General features: G+C 40.8%; 1 protein-coding gene across 1 annotated transcript in view; it reads right to left on the bottom strand.

Annotated features, from left to right (window-relative positions):
- Positions 1-26,311, bottom strand: part of LOC308072311 (IgGFc-binding protein-like) — a 55,301-nt gene that overhangs the window by 9,006 nt on the left and 19,984 nt on the right. Inside the window, exon 1 of the mRNA XM_080408971.1 lies at positions 5-26,311. This exon is cut by the window's right edge and continues 19,984 nt beyond it. Within this exon, the coding sequence (XP_080265097.1) occupies positions 5-894 (890 nt within the window). The 5' untranslated portion in view covers positions 895-26,311. The remainder of the gene's footprint in view (positions 1-4) is intronic.

The raw sequence follows: 26,311 nt of genomic DNA, 5'->3' as shown, positions 1-26,311 counted from the left end.
TCACCTAGGGCAGACACACCGCGATGGGCCCTCGACTTGTCCCTGGCCTCCCTGGGGCCGCAGCTGCCAGGCCAGGCATGGCAAACCGCTGCCCGCAATGGCCTCACACCCAGATGCCCCTGTGGCTTGCAGGGCCGTGTCTGTGGTCTGCACTCTGCGGGGCCTCTGTACAACACGGGCCACCTTCCGCCTTTGCCTCTTCCTCCTCCAGCCCTCGCGCAAAGGTAAAGCAAAGCAACCCGGAGGTTCTGGGGGAACCCACCCGGGCCTGGGACAGCGGAGGTGTCTGGTACCTGCCAAGCCCTGCCAAGAAAAGCCAGCCCTGCCCTGCAGCCGCGCCACGCTCATGCCAGCCCCGCTGCCTACCAGCACTTGGCTCTTCTCCTTCTTGACGATGGCAATGCGCTCTCCGTACACCTCAACCAGCACTTCGCGCACATAGGACACTCTGGTGTTCCCACGATGCTCGTTCTTGGCCTCAACGTTGAAGTAGGGCAGGGAGGTGGTGTTGGAGCACACTTTGGCCAGGGTGTAGGTGCAGTTGCCCATGAAGTTGTGCGTCACCTTGTCAAAGGTGTTGTAGTGAGGGTCACCGTGGACGTGGCAGATGCCATAGGATTGTTCGAGGCACACAGGTTTCCCATCCTGCACCCCACAGTACTGGCCCACAGGGCATGAGGCGTTGGAACACTGGACTTTGCTTCCCCGCGCGGGACACGTGCACTTTGAGGAGCAGGTGTTGTCCGTCCAGAACTCAGAGCCCACAGGGTAGTGCTGCCCATTGTGCCAGCACCCGCACTGCTGGCTGGGCACACATCGGTCATTGTAGAGCAGGTACCCGCTGTCGCACACGCAGCCCTCCACGCACGGCAGGCTGCAGGTAGCAGGAGCCATTGGGTCAACACAGGTGGCAGGGCAGGCTGCAGCACAGGGCTCATAGTGACTGTTGGCAGGACAGGCTAGTGCTATGGAATAAAAAAAACAAAATTATTTATTAACCTGGTTTTACTCTACATATTGAGGATTGTTTAATATCATATTCTGTCTTGTTTTTTAATATTTTGGGACATTTGAATTTTGAGCCACTTTTATGCACGTCTTTGCTATTTTATCACCCTTTAATTTCTTTTGAGGTTTTGGCTATTTACATTTTTACTCTTGGTGAGAATTTCTTAGGAGACCTCTTATTTCTGAAGATGACTGCTCTTTTTTCTTGCATTGGGCTGAGGATATCAGTGTCATTTTAGTTATTTGTCATGGACATGTGCCATATTTAGATTATAGGCCTAATATTTAATTCTAAACATTTTGTAGCCTCTTATATTCATATTTTTCACTTCACCAAGATGATTAATGTTATTTAAATAATTTGAATTTATAAGTGCTCTGTTCATTTTTAGATCTTGTTACATACATGACATGTAGACACCCAAGCTAATTAGAGGTTTTAAACACTGACATTTTCAGGTGAGAAGATACCAGAACTGAACTTTCTTCTATGTGTGATGCAGTTCAGTTTTTAATGACATATTTTCTCGCTTTATTTTTAGCATGCTTTCCTAAGGAGACAGAGATTACACAATTACATTGTATATTTCTCTGTTCATCCTCCCACTTACTAAATTTACCCAGGTGACTTATTGAAAATAAGTTGGTGAGGTTGATAGAGGACAAAAACATATTCGGGTCCTTTAAATTAAATAAGTACAAGGGAAAGAGGAAAAATCCTGCAAGCCTCAATAGCAGAAATAACAGCTACAGAGAGGGCTCACTCCTGCTTAGAAACCATAGAATCCATGTGAGAGAAAACCTCAGTAATGTCCCCAGCAGAGAAAATGCTCCAGCTAGAGACTGCAGTCAAATGTGGAACAAACGTCAGAAAAAAATTAGGCTACAGTCATTTCAGTGTTTATAGACAAGTCCCTTTCTTTGGTCTCCCCATCTCCTTCAGTGCAGAAGGCACGTAGGACACTGAATCACTGTTTCATGTTCCTTACATTGCTTCTGGTGGGAGCAGATCTGCTCAGGACTTTCAGATAGTATTTAAAACCTGTTCTAAAGATAACTTTATTCTTTCTTTTCCATAATATATGTGTGAATGCTTGAGAAATGTTCTTTATTTTATCTTTACCAACACTCACAGAAGAAATGTCATTCTTCTCATTTAACCTCCAATACAGACTTCTATTACTTCAATACTCAACACATTTTGTCTTGTGATTCCATGGGTTTCTGTCTCTTCCCTATCCTCACTTTTTTCTCCACTTCCACTAGTGTGGCTACCCATCTCCATTGCAAAGGCTTCTTACTTCAGTCCTGGCCTTTAATTCCAGGCTGTCTACCTGTGTTCTTCTCTCCCTTCTGAAACTGTGACTCACTGTGCCTGTACAGGACACTCAGACAGTTTTCTCAACATCCATAGGGATGAATGGCCCTCCTCTTTTATACATATGGGAGTTTGTGTCACTGACAATGTTTCCAATACTGTCTTTCTCCCTTTATCCCAGATCTCCTGCTCAGCTCATCATATGTGTTCCTCCTTCATCCTGCTCTCTTTGCACTGATACAAACTGTGACTTTCAGACATTTTCTCTGTTCATTCTCAGGTTTATTTTCCCCATCAGCTCTAATTTCATTATTCCTGCAAAAGCAACAAGCTCCAACCCCTGGACCAGCTACCTAGTCTATGATCCCTTGTCCTTGGCTCTCTGCCTAGAAAATTTCAGCCTGTCCTTCCTCTTGTCTATAGACTTCTAAGCAAATTTCCATTTCCTTTGTAGCTCCTACTTGCTTTCTCTAGATCCAGGCTCTTACATTTAGTCTGTTCATTAGCCTTCTCCAGTTCCTAGTCAAAGGTCCTTTCACACTGTCCCGGACTGCCTGGATTCCTTATTGTCACCTACAGCTCTGTCTTTCATCTGTTCTGGCTCATGTCCTTTCTATGTTCATACAAGGTATCGATGTTGATGCATTTTTGCTGAGGTTGCTCCAGAAGAAGACACAGCTTCCCTTCTGCAGGTTCCTGGCCACCCTGCAGGGTAGGGGGGCTGGGAGCATAAAAGAAGGCAGCTCAAGCTTTCAGCAGGGAGAGTCTTGCATGTGCAAAATGAGATACTTTTTCTCAGACAATTAAGTTTAGAGATAGCTTCTTCAGAAGGTAAAAAATCCTCTAAGTCTAATGTCCCTGACACAATACCCCTGAGCAAAAAAATAGGGACACAAGAGGAATTCAGAGGAAAAGCCTCCAATTCTGTTTCAACATGTATTAGACAGTATTTTCTGCTTTCATCTGAAGCAGCTTAACTTTTTTTCACTAGAATCTTCCCAAAAGAATTAAACTGAAGACTATATGCAACCCTGAAATCTTTAGCCTGATTAGTCAAGATCCAGAATGTTATATGAATTCAAAACAGTCTCTTGTAATGTTTTGTCTTCAGGAAGTTCTAATTATATTCTCCTGACAAATGGTAATTTCCACTAATCTTTGATACATACGGCAGAAGGTTGCATTTCTCCATGGTGTTAGCTGGACTCCTGCGGCTTGGCATACATCTGCATAAGCCTGCAGGTTTCGACAGAGGGCTGCATTATTCAGGTGAAGTTCACAGAGATCATACTGGCAGGCTTCAGAATAACTTTGTGGATCAACTACTGAGTGGCAATTCTGGAATGGACCACTGGGATCTGTGATCAGACCACAGTATTCATTGCTTTGGATCATAACTTTTTCATCAGTAGTGCAATTTGGAGTATGGCCCTCATCTGGCATGCACCTAGTGTGGAAAAAAAAAGATGTAGAAAAATTTACCAATAAACTTTGGATGCACTGGCACCTAAGATGCTTTTCAAATCACATCTAACAAAACTACATGATTGTCGCCAGGCTAAGCATGACATATTTTAAAGCTCTCCATTTCAAACATTTAAGATAGAAATTCAGATTTTAATGTGATCTCAACCTTATAATCTTTGAGAGGCCTGGAAGAAACCCAAATATTTATTTTGCCTTTCTTTTAAGTCAAGCTTTCTACATGAAAGATACCTAGGAAGGGCAAACAAAAAGTTAAAGCATTCAAAGTTAAACCTCTACTATAATTAAGTAATACCCTGTGAAATAAGAAAACAAAGTATCTCAGAAGAGTTCAAACAAGATCTTCAAGCATCAGCATTAATATACTATAACAATAACTGAAATCTTAGTGGATATGTGCTGTGTTTTATTCAAATTTTCTCTTTTTGAAGCACAGGTAAGTTTGCTGTGAAACTTTACCCAGATAGATGAAGTAAGTACACTGACAAGAATATATTTTATCCCACTTGTCTGACATTTTTGGCCCACATACAACAGTCGCTTAAAATACTTGTAATTGTATAACCAACAGCTAAGGTCTAAGATCCCAGCTGGAGTCCTACCTGGAGTCATTGTAAACCTGCCAACTGTTGCCAAGGCTAGCTGAGTTTGTTTCCATTTCTCCATCTGGATTAAGAAAGTCATCTGCTTTGTGCCCATTATAATTTCCACATATTCCACAGACTTTAGACATGTAGGTACTGAGAAGAGTAATTTCTGCTCTGTGATTTCCATCAAACTTGACATTCAGCCCAAAGTCAGTAGTAACCACAACATACTGCCCACTGAAGGAAATACTGACACCCTGTGCCAAGGTTAGAGGGAGCACCTGGATGACTCCATCAACCTGCAGACACAGAGAAAGGCAATCATTACAATCACTTTAAAAGAAGTATTTTTAATAGTGACCCTCTTAGATCACATCCCTATATTGAGCATAGGATGTATGCAGTGAGCAGTAAGAATGCACATTGTCTTAAGTATTTTTTAACATGAATGTTGTATATGGGCACATAATCTAGGGCCTTGAGGCCATAGTAATGTAGCTGCGTAGCTTCCAAGTGTGGTCAGAGTGAGCTTGGTGAGCCAGACCCAGCTGGCAAACGTCCAAGGCTTTGCACGGCCAGCCAGAAGTAACTGCTTACAGACCTGCCTTTTATTTTGGGTCAAATAAGATTTAAAAAATGCAGTTAGAATGGATTCTCAAAAAACTTTCAAGGTTGGTCAGATCTTGAATAAGCTTCTTTTTGTTTCTTCTATTTCTCTTTTAACTTTCACATTTGAAATGCCAGGCAATAGAAAGTAAGTGTCCGAGTAAAATTTTCAATTTAAAATATGCTAAAATTAGTATCTACTTTGAACATTTGTTCTTATTACATATGTAATAAAGTTTGGTTTACTTAGAAACATATATATAATAAAACCAGTAAATACAAGGGAGAAGTATAAAAAAGAAGCAGCTGGACAAATGTGGATATATGAGTTCACTGTATTTCTAAGATCAGATGGGAAGGATCTCAGTGTACATTTAAACCTTTATCTCCTGTCACATAAATCACTGTACTATTTTCTTATAAGAAGGGTGGTAATGAAGTAAGGTCACCTGTTCATTTATTGGGGGTTTGAATCAAACATGTCGGTTGCCTTGGCCCTTTATGGAAAGGAGCCATAAAGAAGCCTTAAAATACAATAGATGTCAAGTGACACAACTAGTGTCACCAGATTGTCACTCTAGGACTCTCTTATCTGGCCCTGCTTTACGGCAAATGCCAGGTGTTTAAGCGAAGTTAGCAGTGACATAGAATAACTAGAAATCAGGGATGAGCATGCAGCTTTACAGGCTACCATACATGATCAGGAAACAACCACCAGCATGGATTTGTTTAATGCAGAGCTTTTTACTCCCTAATGAAAACCAAGCCTGAGCATAGAGGGCAAGCTAGAAAGGTAGGCTAGCCCACCAGCACCATCTGGAGTGTCAGCTCTAATCTCACCTTTTAGCAACACAGAACAAAATTTTAGCCTATGCTTTCAGTCCTGAAATTCCAGCATTTAAGAACTCCACACTACTCCTACTTCTAAATATCTGACTGCACTTTAAATATTACTGTATCTATGCTGGAAATTTGAAGTCAGTGTACAACAATTTCTTTGTTCCCACTGTGAGTTACTGATGAGAGATAGTGGGCTCCAACCTTACCTTAACAATTCTGTTTTTACCCAGATTGATCCTGTAGCCATACACATCGACGTCCACATGTCGGACATAGGACACGCGAGTGTTGGCTCCTCTGTGCTCGTTGGCTGCTTCCACGTTGAAGTAGGGCAGCGAGCTGTTGCTCTTGCACAGTTTGGAGAGGGTGTAGGTACAGGTGCCCATGAAGTGGTGTAGCTGCTTGTCAAACGTGTGGTAGTGAGGATCCCCATGTATACTGCAAATTGCTTCTGGAGACAAGAAAAGGAATATGTTTTCATTAATGTATGGATACATCCAGAAAAACCACCTCACTGTACAATGGGAAAACAGAATCATCCCCATTTTATGGATTACATATGGAAGAACTGAAACAGAAAAGCCAGATTTATAAGGCATAAGGGAATACCATAGAGAGAAACCCAAAGAAATTAACTGAAGCAAATAAGTAGCACTGGTACTGGAAAATTTAGGTGCCCTTCTACGCTCCATTGACTAGCATAAGTGATTGGCTAAAATTACCTGTCACTGGAGGTGGTGTAGAATCTGTTGGTGTAGGTCTTGGTGGTACCAGGGTAGGGACAGCTTCTGTTAGTAGAAAAGACAAGGCAACACAACATTCACCATTACATGGTGAACACTACTTCCACACCAACCTACCTACATGAACTTGCACTTACTTTTCACCAGCATAAATCTAGAATTTTTTCACTGAAGCAAGTAGAACTGCCTATATTTAGAAATGAGGACACGGGAGACTTTTGAGGACTTAGGAAAGCTCATCTGATTGTTAGCTTGGTGATAGTGAATGGGCTTGTGCTGTCATGGTTCTCTGGAGTTGGAAATGTATTTACAATTGGATATGTGACTCCCTCTGGTGTGCATGTTAAGGCATAAAGGTCATACTGTCTGCAAGTATTGGCAGGTCTGGGAGTGAGTAGCCTGCCAGCAGATGCCATACATTAGAAACAAATAACTCTCAGGGCAATGGTGGTTTCTAATCAGGGAATTCTGTTGTTTCTTCAAAATTATATTTATTTCTTAGGAATGTGATAGCTGTAAGAGCTTTCTACTGACACACACAACAAACAGTCATGTTGTGAAGTCTTCCCTCCTGCCTGCTTCTGCTTGCTAACAAATATTAGCATCTTCTCCACCTATTCTTTATTCATCACAAAGGTATCATCTAAAAGAAGTGGTCCTCCTGGTGTACTTATATGTGTGAACTAGCAACACCAGGGTGAGTATTCTCTTGATGTCATGTTATCACCTGGTGACGTGCAAATGAGCGATGGATATGAATCTCTGGAAGTACAACAGGCTGCCTAAAACCTTCAGAGTGTGCACACATTCACTCCTGCCCCTCTGCAGACCAAAGAACAGCTCTCCTCATTTAGGTACTCTCCTATTGCACCCTTGTGAGCCTTCCACTGTGCACTAAGTGTGCGTTAGCAGTTAGTGTACAACGAGATAACCAAACGATGAACTAATTCATGGAGAACAATGCTTTCCAACCTACTTATAGATGCACTGTAGGTATGTAATCATCCTAATAAATCCACATGGGGCAGTTGGTCTTCCGTATTACTGACACTGATGAGATTATTTCTAGGGATTAAATTGTAATATAGAATACAAGTCATATGAGAACAAGTCAGAGATTTTTGAACAATGATGCAGTAACTACATACTATGATGTTGTTGCTTTTGTGCTAAACGAGATTCAAACCTAGCTGGATGTGGGGTTTTTGTAAGCTACATATAAGTATGGTTTAGAAGAAGACAATAGATTTCACATAACTTGAAGTCTAGTGCATACTGCACAAAATGGTCCCATTCACTTAATGAGCTCTAACTGCAAAGCTGAAGATATTTTGTAATAACCTGCCTACGAAACGGGATCAGCTTCTTTGTATGCACTGGTTTCTTGCACACCTGTTTTCTTATATGTCCATTTCTTCACATCCAGCTCCCCACTCCAGTGTAAATGCAGCTTTTGCGTACCTAACCCATAACTGCTCTTTTTGCTTTTTAACATCAATGAAAAATTACAGGAATACTGATAATGCCTGTACTCCCGCAATGGATACTTCCCAACGAGCTTTAAGTTAACTTTGTTGTGGGGCTGAGGAAAAAAAAAAACAACCAAAAAACCAAACAACACAAAAAAACCACCAAACCAAACCAGAAGAAAACCTCTTCCTAAGATTATTGTCCTTTGAGATTAAGGTGAAGAAGTTCTGCAAATGACAGTGCAAATATCAAACATCATAACCTAAAGGCTGCTTGCTAAAAAGTTGCCTTGGAAGCTAACTTTTCATGTTATGAAGGGACATAAATATTTAGTTTTTCATGAGTTTGATTAAAATCTCTATTCAATTTGTAGAAAAAAAGAGGTTGGGAGGACTTTGACTTTTACCAGACGTAATAATTCACTTGACTTTCATCACATTAGTAGCCATACAGTTGAACAGAAGGAGGACCCTTTACTCGTGTCTCTTGGAGTTACATTAGTGCACCATCCAGCGGCTGAATCATGTGCTAATATGCCTGGATAAATGAAGAACTGGCTTTCCCTAGCCCTCAAAAAACCAAACAAACAAAAAACCCCAAACAGGCCCCAGGTATTTTTCAAAAAATTTTAAAGAAAAATATATGTTCTGAGGATGTTGACCTGAGTGGAAACCTTTGTCCTGGCTAGCATAAATTTGAAATATTTTATTGTCATTATATGAGTAGTATTTCACAAACAGTGAGGCCCATTAAGACATAACAACACTTCTATATGGTTTTCAGCAAGTTTCTTGTTTAATTAACATTTTATAATTTTAAATATTGCATGCTTGTCAGTAAAGACAGGATGAAACTGTAATTCCCTTCCAGATCCTAGTCATCCACAGCTTGTGCCAGTCTTGGCTGATTTGTTACAGGGTCAGGGATCAAGACAAATTGCTGATTCATAGTCTGAGTTGGTAGCGCAACTCAGCTTTATTGACTCAACATTACTTCTTTTTATGCCAGTGCTGTATATTTGCTGAGCTTGTATGAACTGAGATTTGCTGTAAAATGCTGATTAGAGCATTTGTTCTGGAATCCAAGACCAACGTGCATAGTCTTGGCTGGGTTTAGAGATACACTTCAGACTTGAAGTGAAGGTGAAGTTTGCTGGACCTTGTGAAAATACATTTGCAGAGAAGGGGATAGCTTATTCTGAACGTTTGAGGTGGTGAGGAAAAATTTAGGTAGAAACAAAACTACTACAAGAAAACAGGTAACATTCAAATGAAGTGATCTGTAAAGTTTTTGCCGTTTCTCTTTTGTGGTTCAAAGTTATGAGGAGTTTCTCTACTGTATGTGGAATTGAGTAATGGTCAACAGCTTAAACAGAGATGAGGAAGGACTATACAATATGGTGCAAATACAGACTTACCACAGGATCCATCCCTCACTCTCACATTGTCTAGTGCCGTATCCCCATATTCTGTCAGTCCTCGGACAGCCTCAAAAATTACCTGGGCAGGAATTAAAGTGAATCACTGCATCAGAGTTGTTCAGGGAAACATGGGATCATTTTGCTTAGCATGTTTCCAAAACATTCTTTCTGGTCTCTCTCTAAAGATATCAAGTAAGCTGAGGCTATTACAGTTTTCCTAGCTTCCCTCAGAAGCCTAAAATACATATTCTGTAATGAGGCAAAGACTTCAAGAAACATTGTCCTCTGTTTTGCTGACTGATAAATGATTTATGAGAATTGGTTGCCTGGATTCTACAGAGGAGTCCAATGCAGGCAGCATCCTAAAGTTCAAACCTTAACTCACAGCAGACAAACATGCATTTAATTAAGGCAACTAAAGTTCTTGGCTTTGTGATAAAATGAAGGAGAGTAGGAAGGAAATAAAGAGAAAACTAAATATATTTGATCCCCTAAGTAACGGCACTAGCAAAACTCAGGGTTGCTTATTTCTTCTCTTAGTTCATAGGCACAGAGCATAAGGCCACATTATATTTACAAAATAAAACCAAGCTAATCTTGGTTATATTTTCTAGCTTACATGACAATCTTTTGCAGCATGCAAGGGGAGAACACATGCTGACACTGTAGAAATAAATTTATTCTGAGAATGCATTACCTTTATCTTTCTCTGTGTTGGAAAAGCATGAGTGATGGTGCCATAGCTCCACAAGGAACTCTGGTTGCCCTTCCGACTCCACACCACAGACTCCCCTGTGCTGTCTTGGATAAGCACTCTCAGCTCATTCATGTCTTCTGACCCAAACATATAGTACCAGAAGTCTATGCATATTTTTCCAGAAACTACAGTATCTGGGCTCTCAAGCCTGTTACTGTCAAATGGGATCAGATTACTTGCTTCTTGGTAGATGAAATAGCCTTCTGCAGAGTGAAGAAAATTAAAATACGGTTGAATCTTTGTAACTTGTTAGATGTCATATAAAACTGAAGTACAACCCAACTCTGGAAGAAATTAAGGGCATCATTAGCAGTGCAAAGAAGCAAAGTAGAAGGTGTTTAGAATTCACATTGCAATGGTTAGCACCATGTAGTTATCCAAACTAGAATGTGAGGTGGAGAGCAAAGCAAATATATCCCATCTCACATGAACAATTATTTTGGGGTCACAAATATAGATGTAGGCCTCTTTCAAGAGACGGCATCTCCAGACAGAGTGCCCCACTGATCCATGTTCAGTTTTCTCTTTCCTCAAAGGAAAATAATGCAATCTGCTATACACCTTCTCTTGCAGGACATATTTTTTTCTAAAGATTTTGGTCTCAAGATGAGCAAATCCCTAGTCACAAGGAAAATTCCAACCCATCAGCAATTGTTTCTGTCTCCAAATGGAAAGGCTAGAAAGTGATTCAGACATTTTCATCAAAATATTTAGGTTTCACATTAGGAAACAGAAGGAAACTTTTTGAAAATCAGAAATTCATAGTATTTCTTTTAGGAATTGAAATGCTTTAATCTGAATTGGTTCAATATGAGAAGACATTTTGCTTTACTAGGGCTGAAGATTTTTGCTTCCCATGGACTAAAATCAAAGCTACATTTCCTCAGTGGAGTTCAAGTCAAGTCTTTTCCATCCATCTGACTATGGAAAGAAATCAAAAAGAATTGGATGACCATTTATATATGGTAAAGTATGGCTGCACACAGCATCTAAATACTCAGTCATATATTTTAGTTGGCAAGAAAACTTAAGTCACATTTAGTGTTATATGGTCTGTGTCAATTCAAAAAGCAAAACAGTATTATTTGTGTGAATCCAGGTTAAAAATATTTCTGCTTTCAACAGGCAATTTTAATTGTTATTATCAAAATACCAAAAATGCAGAAAATTGTTTAGCAAAAATGCCAGCTGATAGTATTCTAATCTGCTTACTGAGCCTGACAGTAATTGACCTTTCAGCATTGGGATAATTATACAAAGAAGTATGACTGCAGACGGATCCCCCATAAATGGATCTGCTCGTGCAAGGATAGTGGTTCAAATATATATAGATGGAGACATACTAAGCACTTGTTTGATGATATGACCATGTTAGAACCTAGTTTTTCAATCACATGTGGCTTAGGATAAACTTTTTAAAGATATTCTTTAATTTCAGACGATCTTGTAATGCTTTGAGAGTGTGAACATTATCTAGTGCCAGTACAATGATCATTACATTTATGGCCATTAACTCATATCAGTGTAATTTGGCCATAAGATCTCTCTTGAATAATGACGTTTTGGATGTCACTGCATTCTCTATGAGTGAGGCCTTATGCAAGACATAATTAGTTTCCTTCTACTTTCATGCACTGATGAAGATTTCCAATCCATGATGGGGCAACCGAGTTTAACTGTGTTTCACAACATCATAACTGACATTGTGAAAAGTCAAAGAGAGGTGTCAGCATGAAATGAAACTGACACATTTCAAAGGGCTTCATGAATCTGTTTCCTCTTTCAAAGACAGAAGAATAAAGGTAGTCAAGCTGTCTTCAAAAGGAAATCAACACTGCCACAACTGAGCACTTACTTCCATCAGGATAGTCTCCACTGGGACCCGTTCCATCAGTTGGAGTGTCATGCTTGGTTCGTATCCACATTCCCTGGTTGACATTGCAAGGCTGGACCCAGTCACAGAATGGTCTGGAGTTGTTGTTAAAATCACACCTGGTGAGGTAAGCTGAAATACAATACATTAAAGTAAGGAAGAGAATCTAGCATGTTCAAAATCTGTCTTGGATGTTAACAGCACTAATGACATGCAGTTACCTGTTTCAGGATCCCATGTTCTCAGCTCACCAGTTGGTCTTTGCTTGATCCTGCCAAGAAAAAGAACACAGTGAAGCTCTTGTGGAACTAGTGACTCAAGAACTGTTTAAGAAAGATGTTGGGACCTCAACATACGTCTTTGGGTGTTTCACTGAGTAACTGCATAGACCCATGGTTTTCCATGTCTGACACTTTCTCTTCCCATATGTACTCACTCCTTCGTGGTAAAGCTCTGAGAGCAAGTCAAAGGTGGGATGTGTTCACTTAATGTAGTGTGGAAGGATCCTCTGCTCTATATCCCATTGAAATGAAAGCACACCACCTCTCCTAGGTACTGGGAGATACGGAAGGGATGGATAGATGTATGCAGCTCAGCTTGGGCATAACCACCATAATAACATAATAACAAAGACATGCTTAACTTGCTCAAGGCATTGTCATAGCCACTATTGCAAAGCAAAGCGTATAAACGCCAGTAAATTACTGTACCATATAACTCTGTTATTTGTTGGAAGGCTATATATTTCCTTTAAACCCTGCAAATCTCTCATGACATAAAGCTGTAATCTCATTCAGCTCTTCTAATTCACCCTGAAAATGCTGCAGAACAAAAGCAGCTATAAATCCATAGTCCTTGTGGCGCTATGAAGTCCTGCAGAGATGAGTTGACACAAGACCAAAATCCCACCACAGATCACAGCCTAAATGGCTCTGCCCTTTGAGTGTTTTGTATAGGGAAGGGATTTCCAGGACTGCAAGGCTACAACAGTAGTTGTTGACATCTTCCAACTGCAGTCCACAGTTTTAGGAGGTAGGGTTCAGTTCGAACCTCTGTGGTGCCCCCTCCTTAATTATCTGTATTGTACTTGGCACAGTATAGAGAATCTGTCCTTCAGTGAGTGCATCACAGTGAATCTCCCCACTGACCCTCAAAACCTAAGCAATGACATTCAGAGAAACTAGAGAGATTAGGAGCAAATATCACACAATCAATTCATTGGTTAAATACAGCAAGCAACTGGAAAACAGACTGAGCTAAGGAGGAAAGAGAATATGTGATGACAGGTAAAGTAAGAAAATTCTCTTCACTGTTCCTTCCTGGATTTCTTTTTCCATGAGAAGGGGAAAGCTGTGACAAGTTGCCACTTGGTCGCTATTCAGCACTGTCTTTAAACTGTTACACATCAAGCAAGCCCTAAGGCAAAGGTTGGTGTAGGTATATTCAGTCTCAAAAGTGTTTTATAACTACTGCAGTTATTTTGTCAAGATGTCTCCTTTTCGGATGTGCCGTTAGAAATCCATGTGTTATAGGTTTCTATCACAGACAGGAATCAATGCAGAAGCAAGCAACAACAAAATTCAATTATTTCTTCTTTTTAAAGAAGACATGGTTTAATTGTACAACATTCCACATTAAAAAGTAAAGATAGAATATTTACCATTAATAGCTAAGCTTCCTGAATTAAGCTACATTCAGTTCTGTACTACTTACCCTGTGGTATTCAGCACCGAAATAAATAATAAAATTAAGGTATATTCTAAGTGCCAGAGGGTCCCCATGCTAGAAGACAGAGTTAATTCTTCTGTGTGGTACAGTCTGCATAGTAATCCATCAGCTATACTCAACAAGGAGGAAATGAGGACAACCTACGTGAAACAGAATATATTGACCAGAGGGTGGAGGCGGTTATAAAATCTGTCCAACCATGTATCAATTGTGTTCCATGGGTTATCTACCTCAAGAAAAGCACATATGAACTGAAAGCTCATATTATTCTGCGTCACTTGCTTTGACACCCTTAGTTGTCTGCTGGAGAAACTGATTTTGGCAATTTTTGTTGCTGCTGTTGTACATTAAAAAAAAAGTCTGCAATTATAAAGGGATATTTTTCTCACATTGATAGTAAGACAACTTTTCTTCATGTTAAAACTCCTGCCTAGCTTTCACTGCTAATTTAAGTGAGATTTCTTGTATTGACTGACTTTCCCCCTTTCTGAAACTAGCATTAAGTAGAGCAGGTAACAAGCTTTCAATTTACTTGCAACAGTCATATTGTTGTGGGCCAATTCAGGAACTTGCTGAAATATTACTGCTACCATATTGCCCATGCTTAAAAATAAAAGGATCATCTTCTGGGCTGCAATGGAGTCTCTGTTGGTTGCTGGCACAGAAAAAGCAGGCAGATCATTCCCACTGCCACTTGGGCCTTTGCTGTTCTCTTCTTTGCAGCATTCCTTGCACCGGGGTTTGCAAAGAAATGGCTCAAAAGCAGCCCGATTCCCTACTTAACCTGAATTTTATGAGTGGTGAGAATCAAAGGAGTATCAGGTGAGTTATGAGAATCAAAGGAGTAAAGGAGTATCAGGAAGTGTACAGTGTTTCCTTGCATTGCCTGGAAATCCCAGCTCATGACTCTCTCTCTCTCTTTTTTTTTTTCCTTTTTCTTTTTGTGTCTAAAAGGAAGATGTCTACAGGAGTGAGGCTTTCTGCAAAAGTGGCCTTTTAGTTACACTTTCCCTTTGTGATTATATTCTGATGATTAAGGTCATAAAGGCTTCATACTTTAAGTTGGAAATTTCTTCAACTCCCTTTCCCCCTGCTCAGAACAAAATATTTTCACTTGCCCTTAACAAATAACTGAGGAGGCTGCTCACAGAAACAAGATAAATAAGGAAGGATCAAGGGAGGCTAAGCAGAAACTAAATTTCAAATTCGGTGTTAACTGATATGTTGACAATGGGTGTTAGGCTGCATTCTGCCACAAGCTCACACCCTACACAAGCCCTTCCAAAGTCAGAGGGTGGATGTCCACTTGACTGGTAATCATCACTCTCCAATAAAAATTCTTTCTTCAGAAAACACGTATTTTTGCCAATCAGTAAACAGTGAAGAGGATTCTGTGATTCAGGGACAAAAGAGACTCATTCCATGCACAAAACCATTGACCACACTTTTCCCAGTTCAGCTGAGGAGAGCTCAGTGTGAGTGGGAGAATACAAGTGACTTTCAGATAGAAGTTGCATTGAGCACACTGCATTTTCAGCAGGGCTGCTGAGATGCTGGTCCAGCAAGTGTCAATCTGGGCAACAGCTGTCCTTAGCATGGTAATGGGTAGCAAGGGGACTTCCATGTATGCACGTACTTTCCTCAATAATTTGATGCTGCTCTGTATGATTCTGACGAGAGGATGTGAGTCAATCTTGGAAAGTATGCAACCCTCTGGTAAATCTGTCCATCCAGATGATGCACTGTCTTTGACCCCTCCCCAAGCACAGAGCATAAAAATAGCATGATCAGGTACTCTGTGAAAGGTGGAGTACTGATTAGGGCTTTTCAGTGAGGGAAAGATATTAATAACCTCTTTTACATAGGGAGAGGATGACAAGGAATTCACTTGCCATTTGATTCCAGCTGGATGTGACACGATCCTGCATTCCTGGCAGTCAAACTGATCACCTTGCAGGTCTACTATTTCTCTTAGTTTAGTGGCAGACTTGGCAGTGCTAGGTTCTAACAGTTGGACTTTAGTATCTTAAAGGTCTTCTCAAACCTAAATGATTCTATGATTCTCCATCTGCATGCTTTGTATCTCTGAAAGGCACCTGGGAGACACTGCTGTTTTTACAAGAAAAAAGGTCTGAACTGCACAGCAGTCTGAGGAAGAAGGACAATAACAGTTCTTCACTTCTTATACAATGAAGCTAAAATTCTTTCCAAGGAAGGACATTTGCAGACAATCTTATGAACAGGTTATGTTTTACATCTGCCTTAAACCAAGGATGCAAGTGATGCACACCTGACAGCTAATCCCTGTGACTGGCTTCCTAGTGCTCTGTACTGCTGCATTTCTTTTTGAAACCAGACATCAGATTTCACTCCATCTGCAACCAGCATTACAAATTCTCCTCACCTACTACCAGCTGACAAGGCACACTGGGGCTACTCATGGGAACTAATTGCCTTTAGGTGACACAAACAGATTTCCCAAAAATCTGCAGAAGATACCAAATAGGAAGGCTTGTCTGTCAACAGTGTGAAATGCAACATCTTCAAAAGGACAGAGATAACACTGCATACAACTTTATTTCTGACTGATGGTCAGAAAGGGGCTCTTAAAGAGACTCTTAATTTTTGCAGGATGAAGTTATGTTTCCCAGGAGACAGAATCAGCCTGGTACTACTGCAAAGGGACAGCACAATGAAGACACAACTGAAAAAATTGCCCCAAGCAAGATATATCGAACAGTAAAAGAAGCAAACTCAGCAGTTCATCCATTCTAGTGAGTGCTGTCCAGTGCAGCTTTTGCTGTGCAGTTCTAGCACATGTAATTGTCCTAAAGTATCTAAATCTGGTTACTTATTTTCTTGAATCAAGTGTTCTCTGATGAAAATCAATTGCACTTCACCATGTTGCTAATGGTTAGTCTGTGGTGTTGGAGTAAGTACAAAGCTAGAGAGCTTGGCAAGCTAATAAATGAGGAAAATTATACAAAACCTTTCTCCCAACTGACAGGTTTGGAGCTAGTTGAGCCTCATAGTGACACTGCAGAAGACTGCTACACTGCTACTTAGTACAAAGCAGAAAGGTCACTGGCTGCTGTGAAATGCTGTTGTCTTGTTGGGATGCACTTGAAGCACATGTATATCCCAGGGTCTATTCTGTCTGAGGCTATATCTGGAAGAAATTTTAATTGGATTAACCAAATGGCTGTTCTTAGATGGCAGAATTCTGTGCAGGTTCTCTTAATTTGGAATACATCAGGTTCAGTAAATTCACACATTAAACATCTTTATCTGATTTTCAGACAATATGAATCTATCTCATTGAGTTTTGCACAGATTTAGCTGCACTGGGGTTTTGCATCAATTGTAGTTAAATTGATACAATTTGCATGAGTAGAAGGATCCCTCTGTTGTTTCTGTTCAGGTAATAAGTTCTTCCTCTGTCCTAACAAATGACTGAGTCGGGTTTTGCAACATGTAATACCTCTGTCACAGTTTCTGGAACTCCCAGTACCCTCTGCACTCCACTCTGCCTTGACTGACATTGGGTATGAGAACGCATTGTCAGATCTCTCATTCCTTCAGAAACCTGCTTGTGTTAGACTCTTGCTGGAGCTACCCCCAAGTCACTGCTCTGGTAAACCTTCACTAAGGAGTTACGAAACAAACCATCAGCACCCATAAATCTAAGATCAGGTAAATTTAGCTTATACAGAAGTGCAACTAATCCCACTTTTGCTCTGTTGGGTAATAGGCTTTGATAGGCTGAAAAGGAAGTACAGAAAAAACCCACCTCTGTCGCTAGAAAATAAATTGATGTTTCTTTGATAGCTGAAGTGTACTTGAGCACAAGCTGAGGTTGTTTTTCTAACTGCTGGCTCTCCAAACTGAAGCTTTGATTTGAAATTCAAGCTGTCTTTTTCCTTGTTTGAGAGCTGTAATGATTTTGAAAACAGAATGTAGCATTCTTATTACAGTGCAGGTGCCAGATTAAAATTTCATTCTTTTATGCTTTGAACAGTGCAGAGCTAACAGAAATAAAAAGATAGCAGCTTTTCAGTGAGTATTCTCAGTTGCCAAAATTCCTGCGTGGAAACAGAAACCTTATACTGTGACCTAAAATAAATGTATTTTCAAGGTAACATTCAGGACTGTTATGTGGTTACAAGTGTGTACTATATGGATAATGTGTTACTAAAATTGCAACTATTAAGGACTTTTATATCTTTGAGCTTAAATACATCACAATGTATTTCATTTCCAGCATACCAAGGTAAAGAACATAACATTCCTCCTGATTAATGCAATAAAGAATTTTTGCTGGCATTGCAACGGATATTTAAATAAAGAAAGGACTCATAGATAAAAACAACTTTCTCCCCGATTTTGGGATGCCACACTTGCAATCATGAGATTAATAAATCAGTTCATAAAAGCCCAGAATTCTTTCTAAGTCTGTCTGTCTATAATAGATGAGATATAAAAGACAACTTCAAATATGTATTTTGAGAGCAGATCTCTGGCAGGAAGAAACTGCTGATATTTATCTCTGTAACTGCCTTATTTATAGGGTTGGGGTTTTTATTCAGTAATAACCTAATCAACTGCTTCTGGCTCACTGGTGTTCAGTAGTTTCTTATCTGCACCTTGATGTATTTTACGTTTATTCACTTGGATCTACAATACATAACAAACCTGTGGTGTGCAAAGACCATTTTCTAACACTAGTTCCTTTCAGAGGCGGAGTGGTGCTTTTTATTTCTGTCAATGGGTTAGTAAAACCAAGCTACCTACAGAGATAAAGGATTTAGACTACTGCAAAAGTCTGATTCTGCTCTTGCACTATTCCAGTTCCAATATTCTACTGTAAAAGTTGGTGGTGCTGGTCCTAGTTCATTCTAGTGTAAATGAAAGGGACTGTCTCACTGTCAACAGAACTGGTATTACAGATGTAGCTGTGTCTAAAATTAGATATCTTAGGCCTGGCTTAATGAATGGGGAAGTTAGAATTTTCAGCTCACCATTGCATGCTCTTTGGATGATGATGAAAACTACATTGTCCTTCTCATCTTCAACACCCTGACATTAGCAAGGCTTTCAGTTACTTGAATCCTATTTTAAAAAGCTGTTTATGCCTGGTTGATCTTTTTCTACAGATCCCAAATGAATTGGTGCAGTTCTTTGCCTTCCAATCTGATTCCTCATGCCCTGAGTAATCCTACAAACTGCTTACCTCTTATTGGTCATTTCAGGAAGGGTAACTTCTCCGATCTGTTATCTCCTGGATAAAGCTGTTTCCTCTCAATGTATATTCCTAAGGTATGGTCATTTCTTACAGTAAGAGAGCCCTCTGGATATCCAATGGCTCCTGCAGTTAAGGTATTAAATCTTGTTATTAGAATTGCTTCGCAAAAATTCCTAGTACAATTTTGGTTTTATGTAAATATATAGAGATGTACAAATACATATTACTTAAAAATGAAGAAACTTGTCAACATCTATTCATAAGGCATTTTCTGATCTAAATCCTACACTTCCCATGACTAGTGGAGCTATGTACTGCCCTCCATTACCTAGATCACAGACACCTCCCTACCCAGTCTACAGGAAAACCCACTGAGAAGTGACAGAGTTGAGCTTAAAAAAAAGTCTCATCTGGCAGCTCCTGCTACTTTTACAAGCAGAGACAGGAAAGTTAGCATGTTGCTCAGTCTATGCGCAGATCACAAACTAAACCCACTCCGGACCCTAGCAAAGTATAAAGCTTTTGAAATGTATTGCTATTTGTTCTACAAACTCTACATCCGAAAAGAACTAAACTGAAATGGGGTTGTGTCATTGTGTCATCCACAGGGTCAGAGTGAGTGATCAGCATTCTGCTGTTTGCTTTGGAGCGAACTGTATTTATAAAAAGAGTACTTGAGTCTTGAGCTATGCAGGAAAAGCAGGTTTGCCTGAGGAAGTAAGCAGGGTTCCTTATCAGCAAAGCATTTAGGACTGCAGATGACATGTGGGTGTGGTTGCATACTTATATATACATAAATATTTGTGTGAACAAAGTTTAGGAAAAACAGTTGACCGCAGGAGAAGATAGGGTTTTTTATGTATGACTGGGATTTCCTTTTCCAGAAGTCAAAGACAGTTGGAAAACATTTTGCATCAGATTGAGTCCATTCAAAGTGTGACATTCTAGAAATCATAATTGTATTTTGATCAAGCTAAAATGCTTCAGTTTGGGTTCTTCTGGTCAAACCCTCAGACTTTACACATTTCAGACCTTGAAGCTTCCCTGTTTGGTTATCTATCACTTTAAGATTCAGTGGCAACGTCAAACACCTATAAATGAAAGATGAAGATTACAAACTACCATGCTGCTATAAAGTGAAGTGATAATTAGCAGACAGAACACATGCTTATAAATTGTTTTTACCAGCTAAATTAAGAAATTATCTTTTGACCTTTTAATACGACACAATCTCTTGAAGGAAGAGTGCCCACAGCAGTGGATATGGACCCAAGAGGAAAGCCTCTGGATATATTATTTTGGAGTTTAGTAGGTAGAAAGGAGGTGGCAATTAGCCTCTCACTGCTGAAAGAAAGTGCCTGAGTAAAGGATGTACCCTGTACACCAAACCTAGGAAGCAAATAGTTTTTGGAAAGAGGGCTGTTAAAGCCACTGCCAGCCAAGTCAGTGATTTGTTAGACATCCAGTTCTTGCTGAGCATCACTAATTTGTGTTATACTAATAAGATTAAGGAGATGAGTGGCTATTAACATGATTCAGAAGGATAAAATATATTGCCGTTATACTGAAATCATATATGAACCCAGAAATCTAGAAGCTTCTACAGAAATAAGCAGTCTTTGCACACTTAACAATGCAGAGCTGGAAGACACTTTCACTAGACCCCTGCAGTGATGCTTCATTGAGAACAGATATATCTCCCACATACAATCTTCCTTCTTCCCTCTTTTCTTGTGCATTGGGAAACTGAAAAATAATACTATAGTTTCCAAAGCAGATCAATAATAACAGAACATTCTACCCTTATTTCAGGATAGTATGCTCTCTTGTGTGATTGTATGGGTAAAACTACCGCAATGTTTTGATTCACGTGGAATTAGCCAACATTCCCCAGCTGGACAGGCCCACAACAATGCATACAAATTGCAGAACCTTACAATAATTGGAGGAGGAAGGGAACTCTGAAAATCACCTGGTTCACACCCTGCTTAAAGCCTAAGTAACTTCAAAATTATATTAAGTTGGTCTGGGCCTTATCCATCACAATGGAAATACCATTACCTCTTCGGGTCCCTCTCCAACTCCTGTGTTTGACCACCTCCACTGTGAAGACTTCTGGATATAATTAGTAATATATATCCTTAATGGAATGAGCTTCTTTTCACACCTGCATTCAGGAATGAATGCAGAAGTGCCTGTAAATGTGCTCTAATCAGGAATAACACAGTACAGAGCAGAAAGACCCTGCTTTGATATCTAAACCAGACAAGAGAGAACGTGTAATTTACCTGTATAGTACATAGTGCATCTGTGCCATGAGCAGGACTTGAAACCGTGTCAAAAAATCATGTTAGGCTTCAGAAATAATCATTTGATGGCTCAATAATCACAAAACTCACATCCCTGCCTTTTCTTCACTGCCCTAAGAGCTCCAAGCTTTCAAGTCACCATCAGGTTACAATCTCAGGTTTTCAAAGAAATAGAATGCTTCTCTCCTTTGTTTGTTTTTAAGCAAAACACCGTCTGTGAATCAAAAATATCCACTTAACTCCACAAGCTTAGTTTTATGAAAACAATTTCTAAAGGCTAGTATCAAAATAGGAGAATTAGCAATGATAGAGAAACATCTGAGTAAAGCTAGGAAACAGAATCACAGGCAATTCTCTTTGTGCTGTTAATGTTTTAAGTACAGGGCTTCCAAGAGATACAAACCTGTAAATCTTCCCTGTAGTTTTGAATAAGCCTGTTAGAGATGGAACGTATGACACCCCCGCGTCCTGGCAAATTCTTTTATTCTAGGCCTGCTATACAAGGAGCATAGCAGAGGATAAGCCGAGAGAAAAGCTTCATGAAAAAAACCCTAAATAAAATATACTAATCAGTTAAGATTTTGCTGTGGAAAATACCTTTCATTTTATCCCACAGTTCTTCTATTGCCTTGTGTTATCTTGTAAATCCAGAAAATGAATAAAATGAAGAAAATAATATGTTAATATACTTAGAAAAATCTTTTAAGCAGCCATAGGCTGTAAAGCATCGCTTTAGACTCTCTTCACATGCAGACAGCTTGGAACAGGTTTTCAAACTGCTGTGCTCAAAGGAGCAGGTGCAATACTCCAGTTGCATTCACTCAGTGAAGCCACATGGGTTTCCTCCTTATTTCTGAAAATTTCTCCCTAGGCTCAAGTTTCAGAACTGTGTATTTGTTCCCATTTCCCAGGGTGGAACAGTATGAGATGGCAGGTCTTGCCAGAGGTCACAGAGTGAAAAGGGAAGCCAGTCTTTATCTTGTCTGTTCTGCAGAGTGAGCTCTTGTACCTTGATCTCCCACATGAGTCAGGCTGCCTTTAAGGCCCAGCGGGTATTTAATTTTTTCACAGAAAGCAAGCAGGTCCAAAGAAGAAAAAAGTGAGTGAAATTACCTGGTTAGCTCAGGGATTAGAGCACTCACCTCATTTGTAAAACATCAAGGTCTCACCAAAGTGAAGCAGCAGTAGTGATGGAAGCTACAGGTACCCAGCAAGAGGAACAACTATTAAGACATAGAGGTGGTCAAATTGCATTGTGTCAGCCACCTAGGAAAGAAAAAACATGCATGGGAAAGTGCAGTGAAGCAGGACGCTTCTCCCTAGCAGGCAAGTAGCTGAAACTCTTCTAGGCTTCCCCTGGCTTTTGTAAATGCAAATGTTTTGATGAGATGATGGTAAATAACTTTTGGGAGTGCCCATGGTAAAGTGTGGACCACTGGCCTTGTTAGGGGCCCTTCCCTGCACCTGCAGCAGGCTGAGACGTGCACCAGGGATGCAGGTAACAGGAGCTGAGGGTAAGTAGGGAGTGAAGTTTTGGTACTTAAAATTTGAACTAAAAAGCAAGTGTTACAGCACAACATCAAGGCACCGAGCACACTAAGAGATCTCATGGGCCCTGACCAGCCTCACCTGGGGCCTCCACCTACAACCACTGCCCCATTGTGGCCCACGCTCTGGCCTCGCCGCAGCCCGGCCTGGCTGTAGGCCCCACAGGCTGGGCTCCTGGCTCAACCCCTGTCCTGGTTTCAGCTGGGATGGAGTTAATTTTCTTCTTAGTAGTGAGTACAGTGCTGCATTTTGGCTATGATGTAAGGACAATGTCGATAATGCACTGATGTTTTTAGTTGTTGCTGGGTGATGTTTATACCAAATCAAGGACTTTTCGGTTTCTTGGGCCCCGCCAGTGAGAGGGCTGGAGGGGCACGGGAACCTGGGAGGGGACACGGCCAGGACAGGTGACCCGAACTAGCCAAAGAGGCGTTCCATACCATGGGGCATCATGCTGAGTATATAAACTGGGGTAAGAAGGAGGAAGGTGGGGACATCTGGCATTATGGCTTTTGTCTTCCTGAGTAACCGTTACATGTGATGGAGCCCTGCTTCCCTGGGGGTGGCCAAACACCTGTCTGCCCGTGGGAAGTAGTGAATTAATTCCTTGTTTTTATTTGTTTGCATGTGTGGCTTTTGCTTTACTTATTAAACTATTCTTATCTCAACCCTTGAGTTTTACATTCCTTTCTGATTCTCCTCCCCATCCCTCTGGGTGAGGGGGAGTGAGCAAGTGGCTGCGTGGTGCTTGGTTGCTGGCTGGGGTTAAACCACGACACCCCTGGCTCTGCCTCATCCTGGTTCCCCTCACTGGCCTTACCCTGGTCCCCATGTGTAGGCTCACGCCTCAGGCTGGGGGTCAGAGCTGCCCTGGGCTGGCCAGGGACGGTTCCAGCTGGCTCAGGAGCTGATGCGCGAGGGGCTGCAGCTGGCTGGGGGCTGGCGGTGCAGTGCCCCTGGCAGGGAAGAGGAAGAGGCTGGTATACAGATGGAAGTCATGGCAGGCAGGGTCTCAACATCTCACACCACCTGTCCCCTCACAGGAGAGGATTCTCCAGGTTGAAACTGTTTCACATATTACCCAGTTCCCTACCGGGCTTAGGCAATCAGGGGATGGTGCAATAAAGCCACAGCACTCTTCTGTTTGTGCTGGAGTCACTCTTTAGTTCTTTTTCTGGTAACTGGTCTGATTTTTTGACCTGTGGGGAGACCAGTTGTTGAGCAAGCACCACAGTGGTGATTTCTTCCTTGAGTCCAAACTCCATCTTCACCACACCTGGTGTTTAAGAGTGAGCTTTGACATGCACCGTGGCAGCATGGATCTGCATGCAGTTGGCTGGGCTCCGGCAGCCGCCTGTGTTGGTGGTCATGCTGAATTAGCTCTTCGCTGCAAGCCTCATCACCTTGACGTTTGGGCAAAGTTGTTAACTGCTTTGATACCTGCAGACAAAATAAGCAAAATGAGAAAAGAATTGTTGTTTTGGTTATCCATCTGGATTTTAGTGTTGATGTCAGGTTTGCATAGGCCTGAAAAGCATGGGTAGCTTTCAAAAGTTAAGTGAAACAGCCGGCAATCATCACCTTTGCCTTTTGAGGTTAGATAAGATTGGGTCCAATTTTTTGCCTTTCAGAACAGGTTCAATGAGACATTGAAGAACATTTTTTGGCAGGCCTGTATTTTGCCCTATTGATCTCGGTGATCCTAGCCAAGGCCTCAAGTACTTTCAAGCCTTCTTGGACACTTTGCAGATTCCAGCCCTGGAATGCTATGAAATTGATAATAATACTCCTTAATGCTTGGCAAATGTTTTTATGTCTGTACCTTTGCATAACTTTAGGTACGGCACTCTCCTTTTTCCTCCAAACTTTAGGGCTGAATTTCACAAATAACTTTCCCTGGTTATTTCATAGATGGAAACAAAATCCACGGAATCAAATACCCAGGCATCAAAACTGTGGACAGTGAAGGAGGAAAGACAATTTCTCTTTTCTACTTGTCTGATGCTATTTCTGCTCATTTTTGTCACCTCTGCTATCCCCGGAGACCACCAGACACTGAGGAGGCTGCCTAAAATGAAACAAGGGTAAGAGCATGGGGAGGGAGCATCCATTAGGGCCAATCTGCACTGATGCCTGGATAATCCCAGAGCTGCAGATAATGGCTACTGTTGAACTGTGCTGTGGTCCTTTAATTAAGACTTGCTTATGCCTCAGGCTGTAGAAGAAATGTCTAAGGATGTTTTCACAGAGATGCCCTCCTTCTGTAGGTCTGACATCTAATATTTCTTTGCATGATCATTCATACGCTGTGAATACCTGGATAAACATTGTTAAGTATAGATACTTTTACGTGGTCTCTACCTGGCAGCCAGTAGAGTTTGAAGTAAGTGCAATCCTCTAGCAAAACCATATTCTATGTGGCATGCAAAATGTTTTTCTGAGAGCAAGTTTAAATTCTTGAGGAGATCCTTTTCCAGCCCTATTATTTGCTAAACCCCAGAGGGTAGCTATAAACAAGGGATTATCACAGTCTGGGTATGTAGCTTGGGCAGAGTTCTGGAGGGTATGTCATTTAATATTCTGAGCAATGATGTGGAAGAAACCATAAATTCATGACTGATGAGTTGTGCGGGTGACACAGATTAATGGATATATTAAATGAGGAAGCCTGTAGAACTGGGGTGCAGAGGTCTGTAGCTCTTGGAATATGCATGCACATTTACTTAAGGCAAATATACAGTTGTACTTCTGCTACCATACTTGAAAGAAGGTGACAGGGCAAAAGAAGTTTTCCAAAAGAGTAGGTGTTCACGTTACACAATCAGCAGAATTCAGTATAAACAGAAAGGCTGATCTGATTTGGTGGGGGTGGGCTGGGTAGAATGCCAAGTCAGCGATGGGAGCTGTAGTCAATTAAACATTTTTGCTCATTTGGAGTATATTGTTTTAGTTTGGTGTCAAAAGTTCAAGAAACCTGCTGAAAATATCAAAATGGTAAGGAAAAGAACAGGTAGAAGAAGTTTAGAATATTGAAAAACTTTATATTGTTGGTAACATGCAAAAATGCACTTAAATGTCATAATGCCTACAGAGAAGGAGGCCAAAGTGAAGGAAGTAGAAAAAATGGTTTTAAATTCTGTCATGAAATTACTGAGTCTTGGATTTTATAAATTGTATAAATGTGTGAGGTTTCTTTAGTATGTTGGGGGCTTTTTTAACACAGTGCCGCATGTGGTGGAATAATTTTCATGTGTGTCATAATTTCCTCTCTTGTTAGGGCATGTTAAAGAGAAGTACTTCCTCAGGTTTGTCATGATACCTTAAAGTTACCAGTGACATGGGGGTCATTTGCTTTGCTGCCTCATGGCATTACAAGT

Source organism: Falco punctatus, assembly GCF_963210335.1.
Source record: "Falco punctatus genome assembly, chromosome: 13".
Taxonomy (NCBI): Eukaryota; Metazoa; Chordata; class Aves; order Falconiformes; family Falconidae; genus Falco; species Falco punctatus.
The sequence above is the reverse complement of the archived record's forward strand: the minus strand, read 5'-3'. Positions and strand labels throughout refer to the sequence as shown.